The 22162-nt window shown below is 49.2% G+C and overlaps 1 protein-coding gene across 1 annotated transcript; it reads right to left on the minus strand.

Moving 5' to 3' along the window:
• Positions 1-534: 534 nt before the first annotated feature.
• LOC125511932 (early-responsive to dehydration stress protein (ERD4)) lies at positions 535-6229 on the minus strand. Its single transcript, XM_048677151.2, has 11 exons — positions 5608-6229; positions 3978-4130; positions 3680-3815; positions 3497-3598; positions 3248-3367; positions 3086-3166; positions 2608-2948; positions 2273-2518; positions 1711-2035; positions 1392-1625; positions 535-1124 (listed from the first exon to the last, which is right to left on the minus strand). The coding sequence occupies exons 1-11, from the start codon at positions 5910-5912 to the stop codon at positions 753-755; spliced, it is 2415 nt and encodes an 804-aa protein (XP_048533108.1). The 5' UTR covers positions 5913-6229; the 3' UTR covers positions 535-752.
• Positions 6230-22162: the final 15933 nt, after the last annotated feature.

The following is a 22162-nucleotide window of genomic DNA, read 5'->3' on the forward strand; positions in this document are numbered from 1 at the left end:
AGATCCCGCCGCCGGTCTCCCCCTTCCTCCCCTCGCCACCGCCAGGGGGCGCGGCCAGGCAAAGCCCGTTCGGTGGCGACAGGGGGAGGAGGGGCTTGCGTCCTCGCGCGTGTGTGGGCTTTCGTGGGCTGGTCTCTCCACGGTCAAGCACGGCGCTGTTGTTGGGTATCATGGTGTGACGGTGCTTGCGTGTGACGGTGCCCTGCGGCGGTGGCGGTGGACCGAGGAGCCTGCGGTGCAACGGGTTAAGACCCACGCTGCCTGTCGACCTAATCTAGGTGTGGCGACTATAGGTCGACAGGCAGCGTGGGTTGCGGCAGCAAGGGCCGATGGCTGTGGCTCTGCCTCCCAGCGATGGTGGCTGTCTGTTGGGAAATGCAGCAGAAAACAAAAAAAAAATCACCCTCGGCCATTCAAGAATAATATGAAGATGCATTAAGCGGTTTGATGTGCAACATTGAGTCGCCCTAATTCCAAAAGATGTTTGACAGTTAGGTACTTAGGTTCTTTCGGATTAATGGGAGTTGCCGTAAGTATCGCCATCCAACGCCGATTCGCATTATTACTCAAGGTAATTGATTTCTCCATTTACAGAAGGAAAATCAATCAACTCATAAGATTATCATCACACGACTACATATTGGCATGTACATCAATCATCATCAGCATCATCTGGACTGGACTAGAGGGGCAATCATTTTCACTAAAATGCCAGGCAAAAGGTCAAGTCAGGGAGTGGTAAATTCGCAGCATCAATGCTCGACTCCAGGGTGGTAGACAAAGTGTGGCGGCGACTGCTCACTCCTCATGTGAGTTTCCTCGTGCTGGTACTCATACTGGTGCTGGTAGTACTGGTACTGGTACTGGCTGCTGGTCCTCTCCTCGTGGTGGCAATGCGTCTGTGCGCTCGTCTCCTCCTCGTACTGTGAGTGTGAGCTTCTCACATGCTGCTGCTGCTGCTGATGCTCCGATTTGTCGATTCTCACCTCTATGGTGGCCTCCTCTTTCTGATCCTCCTGCTCAAACATGTGGAAGATGGGGTGCAGGTATGCATTTGCCAGGTAGGTCTTGAGGTTCAGGCTCGGCTCCGACGCGTGCTCCATCCTGTCCTTCTCCATCGCTTCCTGAGGTTCAGAAATGCAAACAACATCTCAGGTTCTGCAAACGATTTTCGAAGCAAAATTACCAATGAAAGAAAATAGCGTGCCAAGGTAAAATAATGCAACCTTAAAATCCGCTACAGTGACCCTATATCACACTATAGCGAACGACTGTACACTGATTTCATTTAGCAAGACAATGCTCACAACGTTGTAGCGTGCTATTAGCGGTGCTATAGCGCGCTATTTTTTCATTGAAAATTATACATGATACAGAGGTGACGCACTGACCTCTAGAGGGTACTTGCGGAACGCGGGTTCGAACCGACTCTTGCAGTACTTGTGGAACCATATTGTCAGCAACGGCAGGAAGATGAGCAGCGGAGTGGAGTAGGCGGCTTTCATCGTGCTCATCAGCCCAAAGAGGGTCACATGAGAGATGAGCAGGCTCGCTATGATGCGCGAATGGACCTGAGGCCAGAACGCCGCCGCGCTTTCGTACTCCTGATTGTACACATTGATGATCTGAAAACCAAGAGTGAAGGTAGGTCAGCGCACTGGCTCTGACGCAGCAAATGGATAGAGGTCAAAGCAGTATTCATCAACTCACCTGATGCCTGTAGACAAGGTAAGCGAAGGCGAAGAAGACGATTATGAAAGGGAGGAGAATGGGGGTGACCACCGCGTACACGAGCCCAAGGAGGAAGTACAACTGCAGGGATGGAAGGTTTTCTCCAAGAGAGATGCTGCGTGGGTCCATCGCCCTCTCCCTGTCCCGCTCGGTTTTCACGATGAACATGTTCTTCAGATGGTAGATGACCAGTGGCTTCACCCGAAGAATCTCGTTGGCGATGCCGGCCCAGCCATCGACCATTATGTATGTCATGAAGAATGTTGCTTTCATTGGTACGGCCACTCCAATGGTCCTTGGTATTCTGTTAAGAAATTAAAGGAAACGCGGATTGTTACCGTACATCCAACATTTTTCATTTTTCATATGTACATTTTGAGAGTGAGTGCTAGTACATTCTAGTCATATGACGCGGCAGCACAATGATTAATGGAGACATTTTTTTTCGAAAAGGGGATAATTAATAAAATGAAGACATGGGAAAATAAGTTTTGGTTCATGTATGTAATATGTTAGCAGAAGAATATTTGAAGAAACTCACTGTGAAGGAGGATCGTGAAAAAAAGAATCTAGCTGCTCAAAAGCTGTGCCAGCAATTATGCTTCCAAGAAATACATTCACCAGCATGAAGTAGTAATATTTCGAAGCAGTTCTTCTTTCCAGAGATGACAAAGAGACATAGCCTTCAACTTTTGACATGATCATAAGAACCGTAGGGAGGATATAGAGAAAGAGCTTCAAAGCCAGACCGGGTAGGAAACCCTGTAGGAAGGACTTCACCACCTTTCTGCAAATTGAAAAAAAAGTCGTGTGAATGAATAGAAATAACGAGAAATCTCAAGAGGCATGATGCACAAAAAGAAAGAGAATCCTTACACTTCTATTACTGGCCTCAAGAAAGGCGCGACTCTTTCAATACCCTCGAGATTGGCAAGTGATTGCACAAATGCAATAGGTATCATGTAGAAGAACACCAAAGCAAAGACCGCGATTGATATGAGAAACTTGCGTATGCTCAGAGAGAAAAATGGAATAGCAAGATTCTGCCAGTAAACGTCACGTGGTTCAGGAGCCCAGTTAGTCAGCCATTGTGTGGGATTCTTTGACTGTTGTGTCTGTGCACATACAGCAGCACCCCATCTTGAGTCAAATGTCACAAAAGAAACTGGCATAATGGCTTTTGGATCATTCAAAACTCTTTGACGCTCTGATGCAATCTGAAAATATTGACGTAAACGTAGCCTGTGTTAAAATCATAAACATATGTACATCTGATCTGCATAGGGTCTAGAAATTCAGCATGCACGGTAAAATGTTTCCCCCGAATCATAACGCCAACAAATTGTAGACGTACCCTCTTATCAAGTTCGCTAATTCTAGCCCGGTAGTAGTCGATTTGATCCACTTGTCTACCACAGAAACCAAAGCATCCTGTCTGAAATACCATGAACAAGGCAAGCAGTTAAGTTTATATGCACATATCCAAAAATAACAAAAGCAATGATTGGAACATTACCCTTCCAGTTGGTCTTTTCTCAGGATGCCTTTCAAACTTTAGCTGGTAGTAATCCAGCCAGTTTTGAAGTCTCTCCTTTTGCTTTACAAGTTTAGCATACCGGTTTGCATTGTAAACAGCCTGAAATAAAAAATAAGGTCAAGTTCTATAATCAAAACACTAGCCGTTATTTGTGTGTGTGTGTGTGTGTGTGTGTGTGTGTGTGTGTGTGTGTGTGTGTAAAAATCAACTAGAATGAGGATAGTATACCTGCTGACCAAGATAGTGGTCTGGATGGTTCCTGCGGAAGAACTCGTCAACTGTCTCAGACGTCGAATGGCTTGACACACGAGGTATGTTTCTGACAATCACCTGGCATTGTTTTTATTGTTGTTATTAAATGCTACAGTAGGACAGCTCTCGACGCATAGCAAACTTTGTTGATGTACTTACAGTGAACTGATCAGCACAACGTTTCTGAGAAGCTAGGAAATGCAATCTCATGAAGGCCACATTACTGTACTCTTTGTACAGCATAAAGCACGTCCAAAATGTGAACACATACGCCATTAGAAGATGAATAAAGAACCTGAAATGAAGTGGGATGTCAGGGGTCAACATTTTAGAGTACTGTTACAAATCAGAACATACAACCTAGAGCAACATAGAGTTTTAAAGAACAATGTTCTGACTTTGTGTTAGGATAAAAATGAACTGGCAAATTTAGAGTTCATAATTTACTGAAGATTACCTGTTGGAGCCCGGGCTAACATTTGATATGGACAGCTTATCAATATCACTGAACATAACATCTTTTCTCAGGTTCAGTAGGGTCCCTCCAGAGACATTGACCGGAATGAGAACCAGCAAGGCGACAACCATGACGGGCAGAAAAATCTTGAGGCTGCAAGTGAGACCAGAGGAAAAAAATAGTTAGTGTACAAAACACAGGGCTCAAACTGAACCTGTAAAATAGCCACACAAAAAAATACTACTAGTACTATATTGAAGACTTGAAGTGCATGAAACACAAAACAGTAGTCCCATCTCCTGCAACAGAGTTCCAAATCTTTTCCTTGACAAAAAGGGGGAAGGGAAAGGTGAAATTTCTCCAAAAGCACCGCCTGAGCAACCAAGGTCAACAGAATAATTTTTGCTTCTCGGTCGGATGGCCGTAAAGCATCGCCCACATGCGAGGATAAACGTGAAGGAGAAGTTTCGCCGGATCGAGAAACGCTTATACTTATTAGATGATGGAAATTAGTTTTATGCTCCATCTCTACAGTAGAAGGGACCAGCGAACCAGATTGTCTATCAATTTTCACTGTTGAAAACATGGCTGCATTCTGAAGAGGGAAAGCTTTGGAACGAAATTCCGTCCAAGGCGGCAAGGAAAGCATCTCCAGTTTGTTGTAAACGCCGGTGGTTGGTCCCGCCCTCCCCACATGCTGAATGATCGGTTGGAGCCACACGGAAAAGTTGCGTGTTGTTTAGTGGGGGAGCACCACCACTTAGCTAGGAATATGATACGGGTCGGTGGCGGGGTATACTCGATTACACCAGGCAGGCTAAAGTACTAGTCTAAAGCTGGATAAGTCCGTGCCTTGGCTGAAAGAGCGCCCGTGATCGTGCAAAACAATCCAAGGATATCTGACGGGCGGACGGCGCCATTTTCAACGCACAACTGAATTGGATGGCAGCCGCGACGTGCCAGGATGACCTCTATCGCCAACGTTGTCGCCGGACCCGGACACAAGCAACATTTCTCCGGATAATCACGCAACCCGTCACTCTGAGATCCAATCAGTTGTGGGTTGAACTGACAAGTCTAATTAGCAAGGATTAATATCAAAAGCATTAGGGTTAAAACTTGGGGATAAAAATTGTACAGTGTTTCGTTGGGGGAAAATGCTTGTTTGGGGTTTGGGGTGCGCAATCTCCGGAGCATGTGAGGATCACATGTTCCGTATGAGAGAACCGAACAAGCATTGTGCTGTGCAACGAAGGAAACAGCTAGCAGCAGCGAGAAGGCAAGGTATAGGCGTGCATTATTGACACGCAAACCAACAACTCATCCAGGCAGGCAGGCAGGGGCAGGCCATGGGTGCAAATTTGGCGAAAAGCGCTTGTAACATTAATGGCAATGGCGTAATTCGCTGCCACTAATTTGGCGAAAATGAAAAGACGAACCAAATGCGGCCGTTATACTACTATCTGGGGATCAGAGCTAATTTGCTGTCGAGGAATTGGGTTGACAAAATAGTAACCGATCGCACGACTCCCAAATTGCACAATTCTGTAGTAGTAGTCGAGCAGAGCAGAGCAGTAGTGGTAGTGGGAGGATTTCCGGAAATTAGAAGGGAGTGAGTGGTGTGGCGTACCCGAGGGTGTAGATTCGGAGGTAGACGGCGGAGTCGAGGCCGGCGTGGTGTATGAGCTCGGTCTGGGTCATGCGGAGCGCGCCGGGGACCCAGCTGAGGAACTTGAAGTAGGTGCAGAGGTTGAGGTTGATGGCCCTGCGGGCGCCGCGGTGGTCGGCGGCGCGCTTGCCGGCGATGTAGAGCTTGGGGAAGTAGACGCGGTCGTTGATGGGCTGGATGCGGAGCACGGCGAAGAGCAGCAGGAAGACGAAGGCCCCCAGGATGTTGATGAAGGCCGACACCCCGAGGTCCTGCAGCGTCGCCATGGCTGGGGACTGGGTGGGTTGTCTGTGCCGCCGCCTAGCAGACTAGCAGTAGACGCGCCGGCGCATGCGCGGCAAGGAAGGGGAGAGAAGGCAGGCGGGCGGAAATTGAGGGCGCCGGGGCGGGGGTGGTGGCGTGATGGAAGGTGGAGTAAATGGAGGGAAGAGAGGAGGAGAACGGCAGGCAGTCGGGCCGGGTTCCTCGGTTGGAATTTTGTGGAGCCCACCGGCCACCGCCGCTCTATCTTGTCACGGATGCTACGTAGCGCTGTCTCTGCTTGGCGTCACAATGCGTTCTGGCCATGTACAGACGGCATGGATGAGTGAGGATGGTGTTGGTTTCTTCTTTCCAGTCCAGAGAGAAATTGGGTGCAAACTCGTGACGAACGACATGAACACTAGTACTTCCTCCATTCCCAAATATAAGTCTTTCTAGAGTGTTGGTTAACGGATGTGCCGGAGAGAAATTCACTCATGCGTGTGGGCTGAGGCAGGGGGACTCAATATCACCGCTACTATTCGTGATTGCAATGGACGTGCTCACGGCCATCATTAGTAAGGCACACGACAACCAGGTGCTGGCAAAGATCAATGGTTGTGGACCGATGCAAAGGCTGTCGCTATATGCTGATGATGTGGTTCTTTTCATCAAACCGACGAGGCCGGACTTAGCTTTTGTCAAAGAGGCGCTCAACATCTTCGGGGCTGCATCAGGGCTACAAGTGAACTTCGTGAAATCCTCAGCTATTCTGATCCTGATGAAGAGGAGGACGAGGAACGGCTGCGGAATACTTTACCATGGCAGATCGAGTTGTTTCCTTGCAAATATTTGGGATTGCAACTGAGTATCAAATGCCTCACGAGATCGGACTGGCAACCAATTGTGCATACGGCCCTTCGGATATTACGAGGATGGCAGAGGGGGATGGTGACAAGGCCGGGGCGTCTTATTCTTGTCAACCAAGTCATGCGTGCGCGGCCAACGCACCACTTGATAATCGCAGAATCTCCAAAATGGGTTGTGGAGAGGGTGAACAAAGGCTGTCGCGCATTCTTTTGGGCTGGATCGGAGGAGATCCACGGAGAAAAATGTATGGTTGCTTGGCAGAGAGTGTGCAGACCAAAGACTTATGGCGGGCTGGGTGTGATTGATTTACACAAGCATGCCATTGCTCTTAGAATGAGATGGGAGTGGCTTAAAAGAACAGATCAGTCCAGGCCATGGCATGGTCTATGCAACATGATTGACAAGCAGGCGCAAGACGCTTTCACAAGTATGGTCAGGTGGCAGATAAGGGATGGCTCGCGGATTCTATTCTGGAAGGACATATGGGTAGGAGGACAAACTGTCAACGAGATTGGGCCTATACTTGTAGGAAAAGTGAGGACGCAATGGCCAACAAGAGGCTGCTAAGAGACGGGATATATATGCATTCTTGGACTAATGGCATTGGCGGAGAGTTAGATACGGAGGGGCTGGCGCAACTCATCAAACTATGGGACATTTTGATTGACGTCCAGTTGACTCAAAAGCTGGATGATAGACTGATCTGGGCTTGGAACCCATCTGGGAGGTACTTTGCTGCCTCGGCTTATAAGATAATGTGTGAGGGGGGAGGGGATCAGATTCCAGGCAACCGGGGCGATAATGGAAGTGCTGGGCACCACTAGGTTGCAAAATATTCATGTGGCTCGCCTTATTACACCGACTATGGACGTCAGACTGGCGCTTGAGACACGGGCTGCAAGAGGCGATTTCGCCATGCTATCTTTGCAACCAGGAGGAGGACGCGGTGGAACATATACTGATGAAGTGCGTCTTTGCCACGCAGGTCTGGCACCAATGCTTTCTGGAAACGGGAATCAGCTCGTCGCTCACTCCAACGGGGCAAGCAACGCTCCAGGATTGGTGGGCTGCAGCGAGGAAACAGGTGAACAAAACAAAGCGCAAGGAGTTCGATGCTTTTGTGATGCTCGTGTGCTGGTGCATATGGAAGCAGAGGAACGAGAGAGTCTTTGGCAGGAACGATACTTGTATTGAGAGTGGCACGGTGCAGCTAATTATGAGAGAGCGACGCCTTTGGGCCATCGCGAGAGGGGGTGGAGCACTACCTAGTCGCGAGTAGTCTGCTAGGTGGATAGGAGTAGGAGTGGCTAGGCTCGTGTGTGCGAAGCCTGTCGTTTGTAAACAAACTCATGTACATATATTCTATCTTCTATAAAGCTAAGGTACGCTGTTGGCGTACTCTTGAAAAAATAAGTCTTTCTAGAGATTCCAACAAGTGACTACATACGGAGCAAAATGAGTGAATCTACGCTCTAAAATGTCTACATACATCCGCATATTGTAATCCATTTGAAATGTCTAAAAAGACCTATATTTAGGAACGGATGGAGTACTATGTAGTAGGCACTTCAAGTACTACAAAGCGACCGCGAATCAATCTATGGTTGGATGGTTAGAGGGACTATGGTATCCCAGCCCATCAAAGTTTGAATCCTGGTGCTCGCATTTATTTCTGAATTTATTTCAAAATTTTCGGTGATGCGCATTTAGTAGGAGGAGACGTTTCCGTCGATGATGAGACGCCTATAGTAAGTTTATAAATCTCAAGCCTTTCTAAAGATGAGTGTATATAAGCGCTTATGTATGTATTGATGTTTAAAAAAATACTACAAAGCGGCGGCACGGGCAGCTAGCTGGTACTACGTACTAGTACTACTCGAATGCAGTGCAGGCGGGTTTTGACTACTGTATGCCTAGCCTGCCATTCTGTGCTCCGCGTAGGCCAAGTAAAGTTTGCGCGTTAAACTTTCATTCACACGCCTAGCGGCCTGCCTGACACCCATTTTTGTAACAACCTTAAAAATGGAAGGTTGCATCACATGCACCATGAATTGACTACCCACTCCATCATCGCAGGCACGGACAGACGGAGAGGGAGCCAGACCGAGCGAGCTATCCAATTAAGACAGCTTGGCAGGCATTTGCAGCATGTGAAACTCTACTCGCCGCAACGCGTGTCATGTCCATGTGCATTGGTGTATACACACCGCGCCCACGCGCCTCGACTTTTAACCCTGCCAACGGAACAGCAGCACGAAAAGAGGAGGATATGTGTGGGACGGAGGGAGGTGCAATGCAATGCAAGAAACAAATGATCCAACGCCTACCTCGTGCACATGGGGTCGGGGCTCGAGCTTGGCATTCCCTAGAGGCTAGAGCTTCCTTCATTTCCGGTTAACTATTCTGCATACCGTTCTCTAGCTCCTATCAACGGCCGGGTCACATGCATAAATGCTCTTGTCAGATGGATGGAATTATAGTACTTCCTCTGTTAAGAAATATAAAAATGTTAACGCTCTTATATTTTTTTACGTAGGGAGCACTTTATAGCTAGGGAGCTAGCTAAACCGTGATGCTGGTCAACCAGTTAACATTACGTGTTTTTCTATCTTGAAATAGAATCATTAGGCCTTGCATGTTTAATAATTTAGAACTTTCCAACAATTCCTAGTAATCCTAGGGCATACGTGGCGCATTCATGCACGACAAAAGGGTGAACCTAGCCGGTGTGCCGTGGCACACGAGAAATCTGACATTTTGTTGTCATATAAGAATTGAGCCTATGCTCACCTCATCTTCTCCCCATGTGAGCGAGCGAAATAAATTCAGAAATAATGCGGGCAAATTAGCCAGAGAAGAGTGGAGTTTTTTCAGTTAAAAGTGCATGCAAATTAGCCACGTGCGATCACGACACAACTTTCTCTGAAGGGGCATCAAGTGCGGCGTCAAATGGCTCCCGTTCTCTTTGGAATTGTGTGTGGCAATCCTCGGTTCCGCAGAAGATGAAGATAAATGCGTGACAAATTATCTCGGGAGTATTACCCATGCACCAATGTAAGGTGTTGCGTCATATACCCACAAGCTCCACTTGTCGGCTATGTGGGCTGGAGGAGGAGGGTACGTTCCAAGCTCTGATCGCATGCGAGCATGCGAGAGAAATCTGGCTGCATATGCGGGCAAGATGGCCACTCCCACCGGATGATCTTCTAATTGATAATGGAAGGGAATGGCTTATGCACCTATTATGCAGATGCTCTAATGAGGTTCAGGACATGATTATCATGTTAGTATGGCACATTTGGCAGCTAAGGAACGACCAAACTCATGGCAAGGAGGTACCGCCAGTTTCTGCTACGGTGGACTTCCTGGATAGTTATTATAAGTCCATTAAGCTAGTTGGTCGGTTTTCGATGGACGTAATTTTTAAAGGAAAAATGCCATCTTCGCCGATTCCAACAGTTCTTGCCAGGAAGGAAACTATACCCCTGCCTTGGATGGCGTCGAGTCCGGATTATGTTGCACTGACGGTCGATGGTTCATTCCAAGCAGCAGATAGCTCGGCGGCCGCCGGAATGGTGTTGCGAGATCATGAAGGACAGATCATTTTCGCAGCATACCGAGTCCTATTCCACTGTAACGACGCCCTGGAAGCTGAAATACATGCGCTCATGCAAGGTATAGCTTTGGCTATCCAACAGTCGGATCTCCCAGTCGTCGTCCAGTCGGATTCTTCTGAAGCCTTAGCGAGCCACTCGAGCAATGCTTTAACTTTCTCAGCTTATGGTCACTTGGTTCTAGAGATTAAGGAGTTGATGAGTGTTAGGGAGTTTGTACCTCTGAAGATCTATCACTCTCATAATAGAGTTGCCGATCCGTTGGCCAATTATAGTCGCTCCGAGCGAGCTACAGCGGTGTGGTTGCGAGATTCTTAACTCGCAGGCCTCTGTGAGGGGCCTTGGGAAGCCGCCTCGTGAGAGGGCCTCACGAGACTCATGGAGATACTTGTTGACGTACGCCTCGCGAGGGTCTTGCTCGTGAAGCTCTGCCGTTGGGCTAGCCCTGGGCTTCCCGGAGGGTGTCGCGCACTAGGCCACGGGCAGACGGGCCTGGGTACCCCCGGTCCCATGGGCCCGACAGTAGCCCGTGGCGCGCATGACTCCACCCGTTAGGGAGGGGGGCGAAATGGCGCGGGGCCCAACCGCCTGCGGGCCAGGCTCAATGCATGGCGCACGACGGGGCGCGGGACGCCCTGACTCCCCCACGATGCCTTGGCAAAAGCCTGGTTTAACATAAAGCCTGTCGGGCACTGCGCGGGGCCATCATTTCTCTTCCTTTGTTCCGCATCGGTCCTTAGAAGGTGACGGGGCACGGATCGACCCCAATCGAACGCTATATAAGGGGAAGGGGAAGGACCCCTCGGCTCATCTTCTTCCATCACACCTCTCCATTTCCACCCATCGTTGTAGTAGCCATGGCGCCCCTAAGGTGGTTTTCCGCTACTGAGAAGGGGAAGGCGCCGCTGGAGGAAGTGGAGCCGCCGAAGCCAACGAGGGGGAGGGGTTGCCCTCGCTCATCCACCGCCACTCCCGGGGCGCTTCCCTGGGGGCACGGGCGGCCTCCGTTGACGCCCTACGCGGGCTCCGGCAGCCATGGAGGAAGCTCCGGCCGTCGGCACAAACACGTGGGGTGAGGCGGCGGTAGCCGGGGCGGGCAGAACGGCGCAACCGCCCCAGTCATGGAGCCACTCCGCTGACACGGCCCGCAAGTTCATCATAGGCATGCATCGCGATCCCTACTCCTGGCTCCGGCTCCCGAACACCTTCGCGGGGGAAATGGCGGAGCATACACCTCTGGGCCTAGGCTGCAGCTGGACGACTGCTGCAATGGCCCCTTCTGGTTGGCAACGGGCTTCACTCCCACCGGCTTCATGTTCTTGAGGTGGGGTGGAAGTCGTTCTCCCTTGCCCGCGGCTTGAAGAGGGGGCTACTGACCCACAAGTATAGGGGATCAATTGTAGTCCTTCCGAAAAGTAAGAGTGTCGAACCCAACGAGGAGCAGAAGGAAATGACAAGCGGTTTTTAGCAAGGTAATTTCTGCAAGCACTGAAATTGTCGGTAAAAGTGATATGTCTCCAACGTATCTACTTTTTCTCATGCTTTTCCTCTTGTTTTGGACTCTAATTTGCATGATTTGAATGAAACTAACCCCGGACTGACGCTGTTTTCTCATGCTTTTTCCTCTTGTCATGCAAGTTCTTTTAATAAAGCACGTATGACTATTTGCGGAATACATGCCTACATTATATCGATGAACTGGAGCTAATGCCATATCGCCCTAGGTTATAACTATCACATGATGAATATCATCCAACAAGTCACCGATCCAATGCCTACGAATTTATCCTTATTGATCTTGCTGCGTTACTATTGCTATCATCACTGTTACACTTGCTACAAACTATTACTATCACTGTTACTGTTACCATTGTTGCTGTCACTATTATCAAAACTATCAAACTACTTTGCTACTGATCATATTGCCGCAGATAATTAATCTCCAGGTGTGGTTGAATTGACAACTCAGCTGCTAATACCCTCAAATATTCTTTGGCTCCCCTTGTGTCAAATCTATAAATTTGGGTTGAATACTCTACCCTCGAAAATTGTTGCGATCCCCTATACTTGTGGGTTATCAAGACCTTTTTCTGACGCCGTTGCCGGGGAGCATAGCTATATTTGTTGAGTCACTTGGGATTATTATCATATTATCACTATGAAGAATCTGAAGGATCCAAAGACTAAGATTTATCCCTCTAAGACGAGGGGAGGTAAGGAACTGCCATCCAGTTCTCCTTTAGATTCACTTTCTGTTATGAGTAAACTTGCAACACCACCACATGCTATCAATTCTGATATGTCGCAAGTTATTGATGATGCTACTTCTACTATGAATGATTGATAACCCACAAGTATATGGGATCAATTGTAGCCTCTTTCGATAAGTAAGAGTGTCGAACCCAACGAGGAGCTGAAGGTAGAACAAATATTCCCTCAAGTTCTATCGACCATCGATACAACTCTTCGCACACTTAACGATCGCTTTACCTAGAACAAGTATGAAACTAGAAGTACTTTGTAGGTGTTGTGGGATAGGTTTGCAAGAATATAAAGAGCACGTAAATAAAAAGTAGGGGCTGTTTAGATAAAGAAACAATAAAGTTAGTAAAGCGAGTGTGGAAAAGTGGTGGTAGGAGTTGCGAAATTGTCCCTAAGCAATTGACTACTTTACTAGACCGATAGCAAGTTTTATGTGGGAGAGCCCACTGCTAGCATGTCATCCCTGACTTGGAATTCTATGCACTCATGATTGGAACTATTAGCAAGCATCCGCAACTACTAACGTTCATTAAGGTAAAATCCAACCATAACATTAAGATATATTGGTCCCCCTTCAATCCCATATGCATCAATTTCTATCCTAGGTTGAAGCTTCTGTCACTCTTGCCTTCCAATACATAGTCCTATCAACATACAACTAACGCTATGGTGTGATCCACGCGCGCGCTCATATGATGGGCACCAAAGGACAACAACATAACCACAAGAAATTAAACCAATCATAGAAATTCACCAATTACCGATAGGACAACGAAAATCTACTCAGACATCATAGGATGGCAACTCATCATTGGATAATAATATGAAGCATAAAGCACCATGTTCAAGTAGAGGGTACAACGGGTTGCAGGAGAGTGGACCGCTGCAAATAGATGGGGGGAGGTGATGAAGATATGAAGGAAATATGCCCTAGAGGCAATAATAAAGTTATTATTTATTTCCTTATATCATGATAAATGTTTATTATTCATGCTAGAATTGTATTAACCGGAAACATAATACATGTGTGAATACATAGACAAACATAGTGTCACTAGTATGCCTCTACTTGACTAGCTCGTTGATCGAAGATGGTTATGTTTCCTAACCATAGACATGAGTTGTCATTTGATTAACGGGATCACATCATTGGGAGAATGATGTGATTGACTTGACCCATTTCGTTAGCTTAGCACTTGATCATTTAGTTTGTTGCTATTGCTTTCTTCATGACTTATACATGTTCCTATGACTATGAGATTATGCAACTCCCGTTTACCGGAGGAACACTTTGTGTGCTACCAAACGTCACAACGTAACTGGGTGATTATAAAGGTGCTCTACAGGTGTCTCCGAAGGTACTTGTTTGGTTGGCGTATTTCGAGATTAGGATTTGTCACTCCGATTGTCGGAGAGGTATCTCTGGGCCCTCTCGGTAATGCACATCACATGAGCCTTGCAAGCATTTCAACTAATAAGTTAGTTGCAGGATGATGTATTACGGAACGAGTAAAGAGACTTGCCGGTAACGAGATTGAACTATGTAACGCCCGGGTAATCAAGCTACAGTAATCCAACGATAATCATGCCACGTCACCCCGGTTACTATTGATAATCTACCGTTAGGCCAAAACCGAGTCAAATTCAAACATTAAAATAAAGTTAAATTATAAAAGTTTCAAAATATTAAACTAAAATGTTCGGAGTGTGCAGTTAAATGCCAGGGTAATTATAATGAAGCAAACACATTTTTATAAAATGCCTAAATAATTTAAAATGATTTAGAACAGAAGAGGAAATAAAGAAAAGGAAAACAGGAAACAAAACCAAAAAAAAAAGAGAAACCCCCCTGGGCCGTGGCCCAACCCCCAGGCCCAGCCGGCCGGCCCGCTACCCCCTCCATAACCCCCACCAGGGGGGAAACCCTAATCGGCCACCACCCACTTCCCCCCCCACGACGCGCCCCCTTCTCCCCCGATCCAGATCGGATCGGGCTCGACGCCGCCGCCTCGCCCTCACAACGCTGCCGCCCCGTCGGCCTCATCCCGACCCCGCCGCCTCTGCGTGGACGCCGCCATCGCCCCGCGTGCCTCGGCCTCCTCCTCGCCCCGTGCCGAGGCCGCCGTTCCAGCGCCGCGCCCCCGACCTCGTTGCTCGCCGCCCGGAGCCACCCCGCCGCCGCTGCCGTCCTCTTCATCACCGCACCCCGCCACGCTCGTCGTCGCCGTCTTCCTCCTCAAACCCCCGCTGCCACTTCCCTACAGGCTCCCGGTGAGGCCCCCGGCCTCTTCCTCCCCCTCGTCCCCGTCGACGCGGTCGAGCTCCACCCGCGTGCGCGCGCCCGACCGCACGCCCGGCGACCTCTGGCCGCGCCCGCGCCACGTTCCCGACCGGCTAGTGCCCGCCGCGGCCCCGCGCTCTCTTGCACCCGCCCGCGCCGGCCACCGCTCGCATGGCCTCGCCCCCTCGCCCCGCATCGCCATCTCCGGCCTCCCCGTGACGCCCAGGCCGTGCCCGCTTGCCCCCCCCCTCGCGCCGGCTGGCCATGGCCGCGCCCGTGGCCTCTTCCCCTATCGCGTGGTCGGCGCGGCCCCGCCGCTCGCCGGAGCTGGCCGGCCCTTCCCATACGGGCGACCCGGTGGCCTCCGCCTGCGCCCCGGGTTCCCATACGGGTGCCCGCACGCTCACGGGGGCTTCGCCCCAGCAACCGCGCCCGCTAGCGCCCGAACCCGCTAGGCCCCCTGGGGCCACTGACATGGGGGCCCCAGCCCCAGAACGTTTTATTAAAAAAAAGGAATAAAAAAAAATTAAATTAAAATAAATATAATTAATAAAAATAAAAATGATTTAATTAAATTATTAATTAATTAATTAATTAATTAAGAAATTAATTAAGTTAATTAATCCGGTTTAATTAATTTAATTAACTAGTTAAGTTTAATTAAACTGTAATTAGATTAACCTAAACCCTAATTAACCTAATTAGAGGATGACAGGTGGGTCCCCCCTGGACCCACATGTCAGGTTGACCAAGTCAACTCTGTTGACTGCTGATGTCAGCATGACATCATGCTGATGTCATTAAATCATTTTCGAATTAATTAAATAATTAATTAAATCTCAGAAATTAATAAAATCTTTAGAAAATCATATCTTTTAATCCGTAACTTGGATTAAAATATTTTCAACATGAAAGTTGCTCAGAACGACGAGGCGAATTTGAATACGCACCCCGTTTATCCGCCACGCATCCCTAACATAGCGAACGCGCAACTTTCCCCCTCTGTTTCATCTGTCCGAAAACGCGAAACACCGGGGATACTTTCCCGGATGTTTCCCCCCTTCACCGGTATCACCTCATACCGCGATAGGGCACCCCTAGCACCGCTACTTGTCATGTCATGCATCACTATGCATATGCTTGCTTAAATATTTATTGTTTCTCCCCCCTCTTCTCTCGCTAGACACCGGGACCGACGCCGCTGCTACCCAGTACGACTACGGAGTTGACGACCCTTCTCTCTTGCCAGAGCAACCAGGCAAGCCCCCCCTTTGATCACCAGATATCGCCTACTCTTCTCTATACTGCTTGCATTAGAGTAGTGTAGCATGCTACTGCTTCCCGTTAATCCTATACTGATGCATAGCCTGTCCTTGCTACTACTGTTGTTACCTTTACCTGCAATCCTAATGCTTAGTATAGGATGCTATTTTATCATCAGTGGCCCTACATCCTTGTCCGTCTGCCATGCTATACTATCGGGCCGTGATCACTCGGGAGTTGATCACGGGTATATACCATATACTTTATACATGATACATGTGTTGACTAAAGACGGGTCGGCTTGAGGAGCACCCGCGAGTGGATCTTTGAGGCAGAGCGACAGGGCAGGTTCCGACCACCTAGGAGAGAGGTGGGCCTGGCCCTGGTCGACGTTCGCGGATACCTAACACGCTTAACGAGATCTGGGTATTTGATCTGAGTTTGGCCATTTGGTCTATACGCACTAACCATCTACGCGGGAGTAGTTATGGGTATCCCGGCGTCGTGGTATCAGCCGAAGCCTTCGTGACGTCAGCGACTGAGTGGCGCGCGCCGGATTGGAACGTAAGCCTGCTCTTGTATTAAGGGGGCTAGTTCTGCTTCCGGCCGCGTACGCAACGTGCAGGTGTGCTAAGGGCGATGGGCCCAGACCCCTGTGCGCTTAGGTTTAGACCGGCGTGCTGACCTCTCTGTTGTGCCTAGGTGGGGCTGCGACGTGTTGATCTTCCGAGGCCGGACATGACCCAGGAAAGTGTGTCCGGCCAAATGGGATCAAGCGTGTTGGGGTATGTGGTGCACCCCTGCAGGGAAGTTAATCTATTCGAATAGCCGTGATCTTCGGTAACAGGACGACTTGGAGTTGTACCTTGACCTTATGACAACTAGAACTGGATACTTAATAAAACACACCCTTCCAAGTGCCAGATACAACCGGTGATTGCCCTCTCACAGGGCAATGAGGGGAGGATCATCGGTTAGGGTTATGCTATGCGATGATACTTGGAGGACTTCAGTCTACTCCCTTCTACATGCTGCAAGACGGAGGCTGCCAGAAGCGTAGTCTTCGAAAGGATTAGTTATCCCCCTCTTATTCTGGCACTCTGCAGTTCAGTCCACATATGATACCCTTACTCCATTTGATACCCATGCATATGTAGTGTAGCTCCTTGCTTGCGAGTACTTTGGATGAGTACTCACGGTTGCTTTCTCCCTCTTTTCCCCCTATCCCTTCTTCCTGGTTGTCGCAACCAGATGTTGGAGCCCAGGAGCCAGACGCTACCGTCGACGACGACTCCTACTACACCGGAGGTGCCTACTACTACGTGATGCCCGCTGACGACGACCAGGAGTAGTTAGGAGGATCCCAGGCAGGAGGCCTGCGCCTCTTTCGATCTGTATCCCAGTTTGTGCTAGCCTTCTTAAGGCAAACTTGTCTAATTTATGTCTGTACTCAGATATTGTTGCTTCCGCTGACTCGTCTATGATCGAGCTCTTGTATTCGAGCCCTCGAGGCCCCTGGCTTGTAATATGATGCTTGTATGACTTATTTTATTTGTAGAGTTGTGTTGTGATATCTTCCCGTGAGTCCCTGATCTTGATCGTACACGTTTGCGTGTATGATTAGTGTACGATTAAATCGGGGGTGTCACAAGTTGGTATCAGAGCCGACTGCCTGTAGAAATCCCCCTTCCACACTCCTTGGCCGAAGTCGAGTCTAGACATTACAAAACCCTTTTACTAACATGACGTTGTGCCTTACGGGCCCACGTCGCCATCTGGGTGGTATTAGGATCTTTTACTCCTCGATCCTTACTCTGGGACTCTGAACCCTCTTCTACTCGGGTTAAACGATTTTACTAACTCTAACACTAGGATCCCGTGACCACGCTCACCCCAAAGTTGGATAAGCCCTAGTTATTCTTTAGAGTAGTACTTGAACATTATCCACATTGTCATTTGACTCCTGTGAAAACATCTTTGTTTTCAGATGGAACCCACGAGGCAGGTCGTGCGCCACACGACGGCCATTGGTGCCTCAGGATCACCTGCTGTGTTGGTTGAGATGATGACCTATCTGGGTTATCGCTGGCACCCTGAGTACACCGTCTATGAGGAGTATCAGGACTTCAACCAGGAGCAGTACCGTGCCATCGTCCACCTCTACTCTCGGGAGTATGACTCCACTACCGTGCTGCACACTGCTCATGGTGTTGGAGTGACTATCGATATGGCGGTCCACGATGCTGCTTATGCTGCTCTGACACGTCTCCGTGGAGAGTATCAGGAGTTGGATACCTCCCCCTTCAGGCACATTGCTATCGCATCCGATGTTGGTGCGGAGGGTTACTACACTGCTGCCTACTCCACTGTCACCCGAGAGCCCTTCTACCATCAGAACCTGGTTCTGCATGCTGATGGGCTGGATCGAGCTAACCGAGCTCTTCGCCACGAGTTGTACACCACTCGTCAGCACCTCTACCGTGCTCTGACGATGTTGCACCCCTTCGTCGGATCTGGGGAGCTGTCGCGTTCTGCTATCTACCCAGCCAGGACCGTGATGCCCCAGGGTGTCGGTTGGCCAGAGGTGGGAGGCTACTCTCCCGCACTTGGTCCTCTTCTGCCACTTGAGCGTCAGGTTCTGCACCAGAGTACCCGCGGACCCCAGGTTGCCGACGTGGTGTACCCGATGCCACACTACCAGCTTTCAGGCTACAGCTACCTCCGCAGTACCGCGTGGGACTGATGTAGACTTGCTTGTTAGTGTTAGATGCATTCGCCGCGAGCCTGCGTGCCGCCTGTGATGTCTTAGTCTATGTACCAGACTCTGTGTAACGAACTCCATGCATGATCTCTTTTGTAAGATATGCCGACTACTATGTAGTATCTATCGTGCTGCTTTCGTTGTGCATGTTTCATCATGAATGATTCTCGTCTTTGCACATTTCTCAATACTGAACTACCCCTGTTATATATTAGCAGGATGGTTAGACCAGGTGGTCGTGGTCGTGGTCGTGGTGGCAACGCCCCACCACCGCCTGAGTACATGGCTGGGATGATGCAACAGTTTGAGCTGAATCGTCAGTTCATGGAGAATATTATGGCTCAGTTTCCTCGCCCCAATATGAACCAGCAGCCAACCCAAGTGACCCTGCAGGATTTCATGCGCCTGAACCCAACTGTGTACCGCAGCTCAACTCAGCCTCTGGATGCTGATGACTGGCTCCGTGACATCACCTATGAGATGGAGTCTGCTGATGTAGCCCCTGCCAGCTATGTCACCTTTGCTTCCTTCTTCCTGAAAGGACCCGCAGCTCAATGGTGGGATAGCCACAGGCGTACTCTGCCAGCTGGAACAATCATCACCTAGCCAGACTTCCAAGCTGCCTTCCGTGCTCGCTTCATTCCTCAGGGAGTTATGGACCGGAAGAAGCGTGAGTTCCGCAACCTCACCCAAGGCAATAAAACTGTGGAAGCTTACCAGCGGGAGTTTCTTGACTTGTCCCGCTATGCTGAAGAAGACATCGCAACTGATGCACGCAGACATGAGAAGTTCCGTGATGGCCTTCAAGCTGACATCAAGCTCGCACTTCTAGTGCACGACTTTGCTGATTTCGCCACTCTGGTGAACAAAGCCATCAACGTCGAAACTGGTCTGCAGGAATACCAGAGCTCTCACAAGCGCAGCCGTGACACGGGCTCATCTTCGGGCCCGTCCTCGCAGAAGCGCAAGATATGGATCCCCAACAGCATGTACCAGCCGGATGCACCTGCCCCAAGGCAGTCCTATGCTGCACCTCGTCTGCCTGCTCCTCCAACTAGGCAGACAAGACTTCCAGCTCCACCACCACAAGCTCCTGTTCCCACTCCCAATAATGGCCTCTGCTACAAGTGTGGTCAGCCAGGTCACCGTGCTAGGGATTGCAATCAAAACCAGAATCAACTGGCCCTCCCAGCAACTGGCCGTGGAAGCAACCAGCCTCGCAACAACAGTGCCAAGTCTTATGGTCGTGTTCATGCCAACCATGTTGATCTCAATGAAGTTCTAGACCAGCCTGCTACCGTGATGGGTACACTCCTCGTAAACTCAGTACCTGCATCTGTTTTATTCGATTCAGGGGCATCGCATTCATTCATGTCAGAAGATTTTGCATACAAGCATGACGTTAAATGTGAGGAGATGAACGCTTCGGTATTGGTAAAAACCCCCGTGGGACAATGTCAAACCTCACTGGTTGGCATCGATGTCCCCGTGGAAATCGAAGGGCTAGAATTCTATGCCTCTCCCATTATCCTGAAGTCGTCTAACATCGACCTCATTCTGGGAATGGATTGGTTGAAAGCGCATACTGCTTCTATAGTTTGCGCCACTAAGGTCGTCCATCTGCTACACCCTTTTGACGAAATAATAGCTTACCAAGCTCATCTAGTTCAGAACGCCGAGGCACGTCTTTATGCCTTGAATGCGTTGAACGCTGCACCACTCGAGGGCATTGAAAACATTCCCGTCGTTCATGAATTCCAAGATGTCTTCCCAGAAGAACTTCCAGGGATTCCCCCTGCTAGAGCTGTCGAATTCATCATCGACTTGAAACCCGGCACCACCCCTATAGCCAAACGACCCTATAAGATGCCGCCGCATGAACTCATTGAGCTTAAGGAGGAAATCGACAAATCTCTTGTCAAAGGTTTCATTCGTCCTAGTTGCTCTCCTTGGGGAGCACCTTCTCTCTTTGTTAAGAAAAAGGATGGGACAAACCGATTAGTCCAAGACTACCGTCCTATAAACCAAGCTACCATTCAGAATAAATATCCTCTTCCTCGGATCAATGATATTTATGATCAACTGGCTGGCTCATCAGTGTTCTCCAAACTCGACTTGAGGTTGGGTTACCACCAGATCCGTGTTCGTGAAGAGGACATCCCAAAAATTGCCTTCGTGACTCGGTATGGATCATACGAGTACACCGTCATGTCATTCGGTTTAACGAATGCTCCAGCCACCTTCTCTCGTCTGATGAATTATATATTCATGGATTACCTCGACAAGTTCGTCGTGGTTTATCTGGACGATATCCTTGTATTTTCCAAGAACGAGGAAGAACATGCTGGACATCTGCGTCTTGTGCTAGAGAAGCTTCGAGAACATCAACTGTATGCTAAGTATTCCAAGTGTGAATTCTGGCTCCCCGAAGTAACCTATCTTGGGCATGTCATCTCCAAGGATGGTATTGCCGTCAACCCTGAACGAGTTCAGGCTATACTCGATTGGACTCCTCCGAAGAATGTGAAGCAAGTCCGAAGTTTTCTCGGTCTCGCCAGCTATTGCCGTCGATTCGTCGAGAACTTCTCCAAGATTGCCAGGCCTCTGACTAATTTGTTGCATAAGGGTGTCAAGTTCGACTGGACAGACAAGTGTCAGGAAAGTTTCCAGGCGCTCAAAGACAAGTTGACTTCTGCCCCCGTACTTGCTCCACCTGATACTAAGAAGGACTTCGTCATTTACTGCGACGCTTCCCGTCAAGGATTAGGCTGTGTCCTAATGCAAGAGCGCAGAGTGATTGCTTATGCCTCTCGTCAACTGCGCCCTCACGAAGAAAACTACCCGGTTCATGACCTCGAGCTTGCTGCTGTCATTCATGCACTGAAGCAGTGGCGACATTACCTTCTCGGTAATCGTTGCGAGATCTTCACCGACCATCAAAGTCTGAAGTATCTGTTTACTCAGCCAGACCTGAACCTCCGTCAGCAAAGATGGATGGAGACTGTTGCAGACTTTGACGTGGATATATCATATACCCCCGGCAAGGCTAATGTAATGGCTGATGCCCTGAGCCGCAAGTCTTACTGCAACCACCTCCAGGTCCACAAAGTTCAGCCCTCGCTTACCGAAGAATTTAGAAGGCTGAACCTCCATATTGTTCCCCCGGGATCACTCGCTCCCCCTCCCGAAGGTTTCCCCAAACAGAACCTCCATGTTGTTCCCAAG

This window comes from Triticum urartu, chromosome 1A (genome assembly GCF_056163025.1).
Source record: "Triticum urartu cultivar PI428250 chromosome 1A, HENAU_Tu73, whole genome shotgun sequence".
NCBI classification, from domain to species: Eukaryota; Viridiplantae; Streptophyta; class Magnoliopsida; order Poales; family Poaceae; genus Triticum; species Triticum urartu.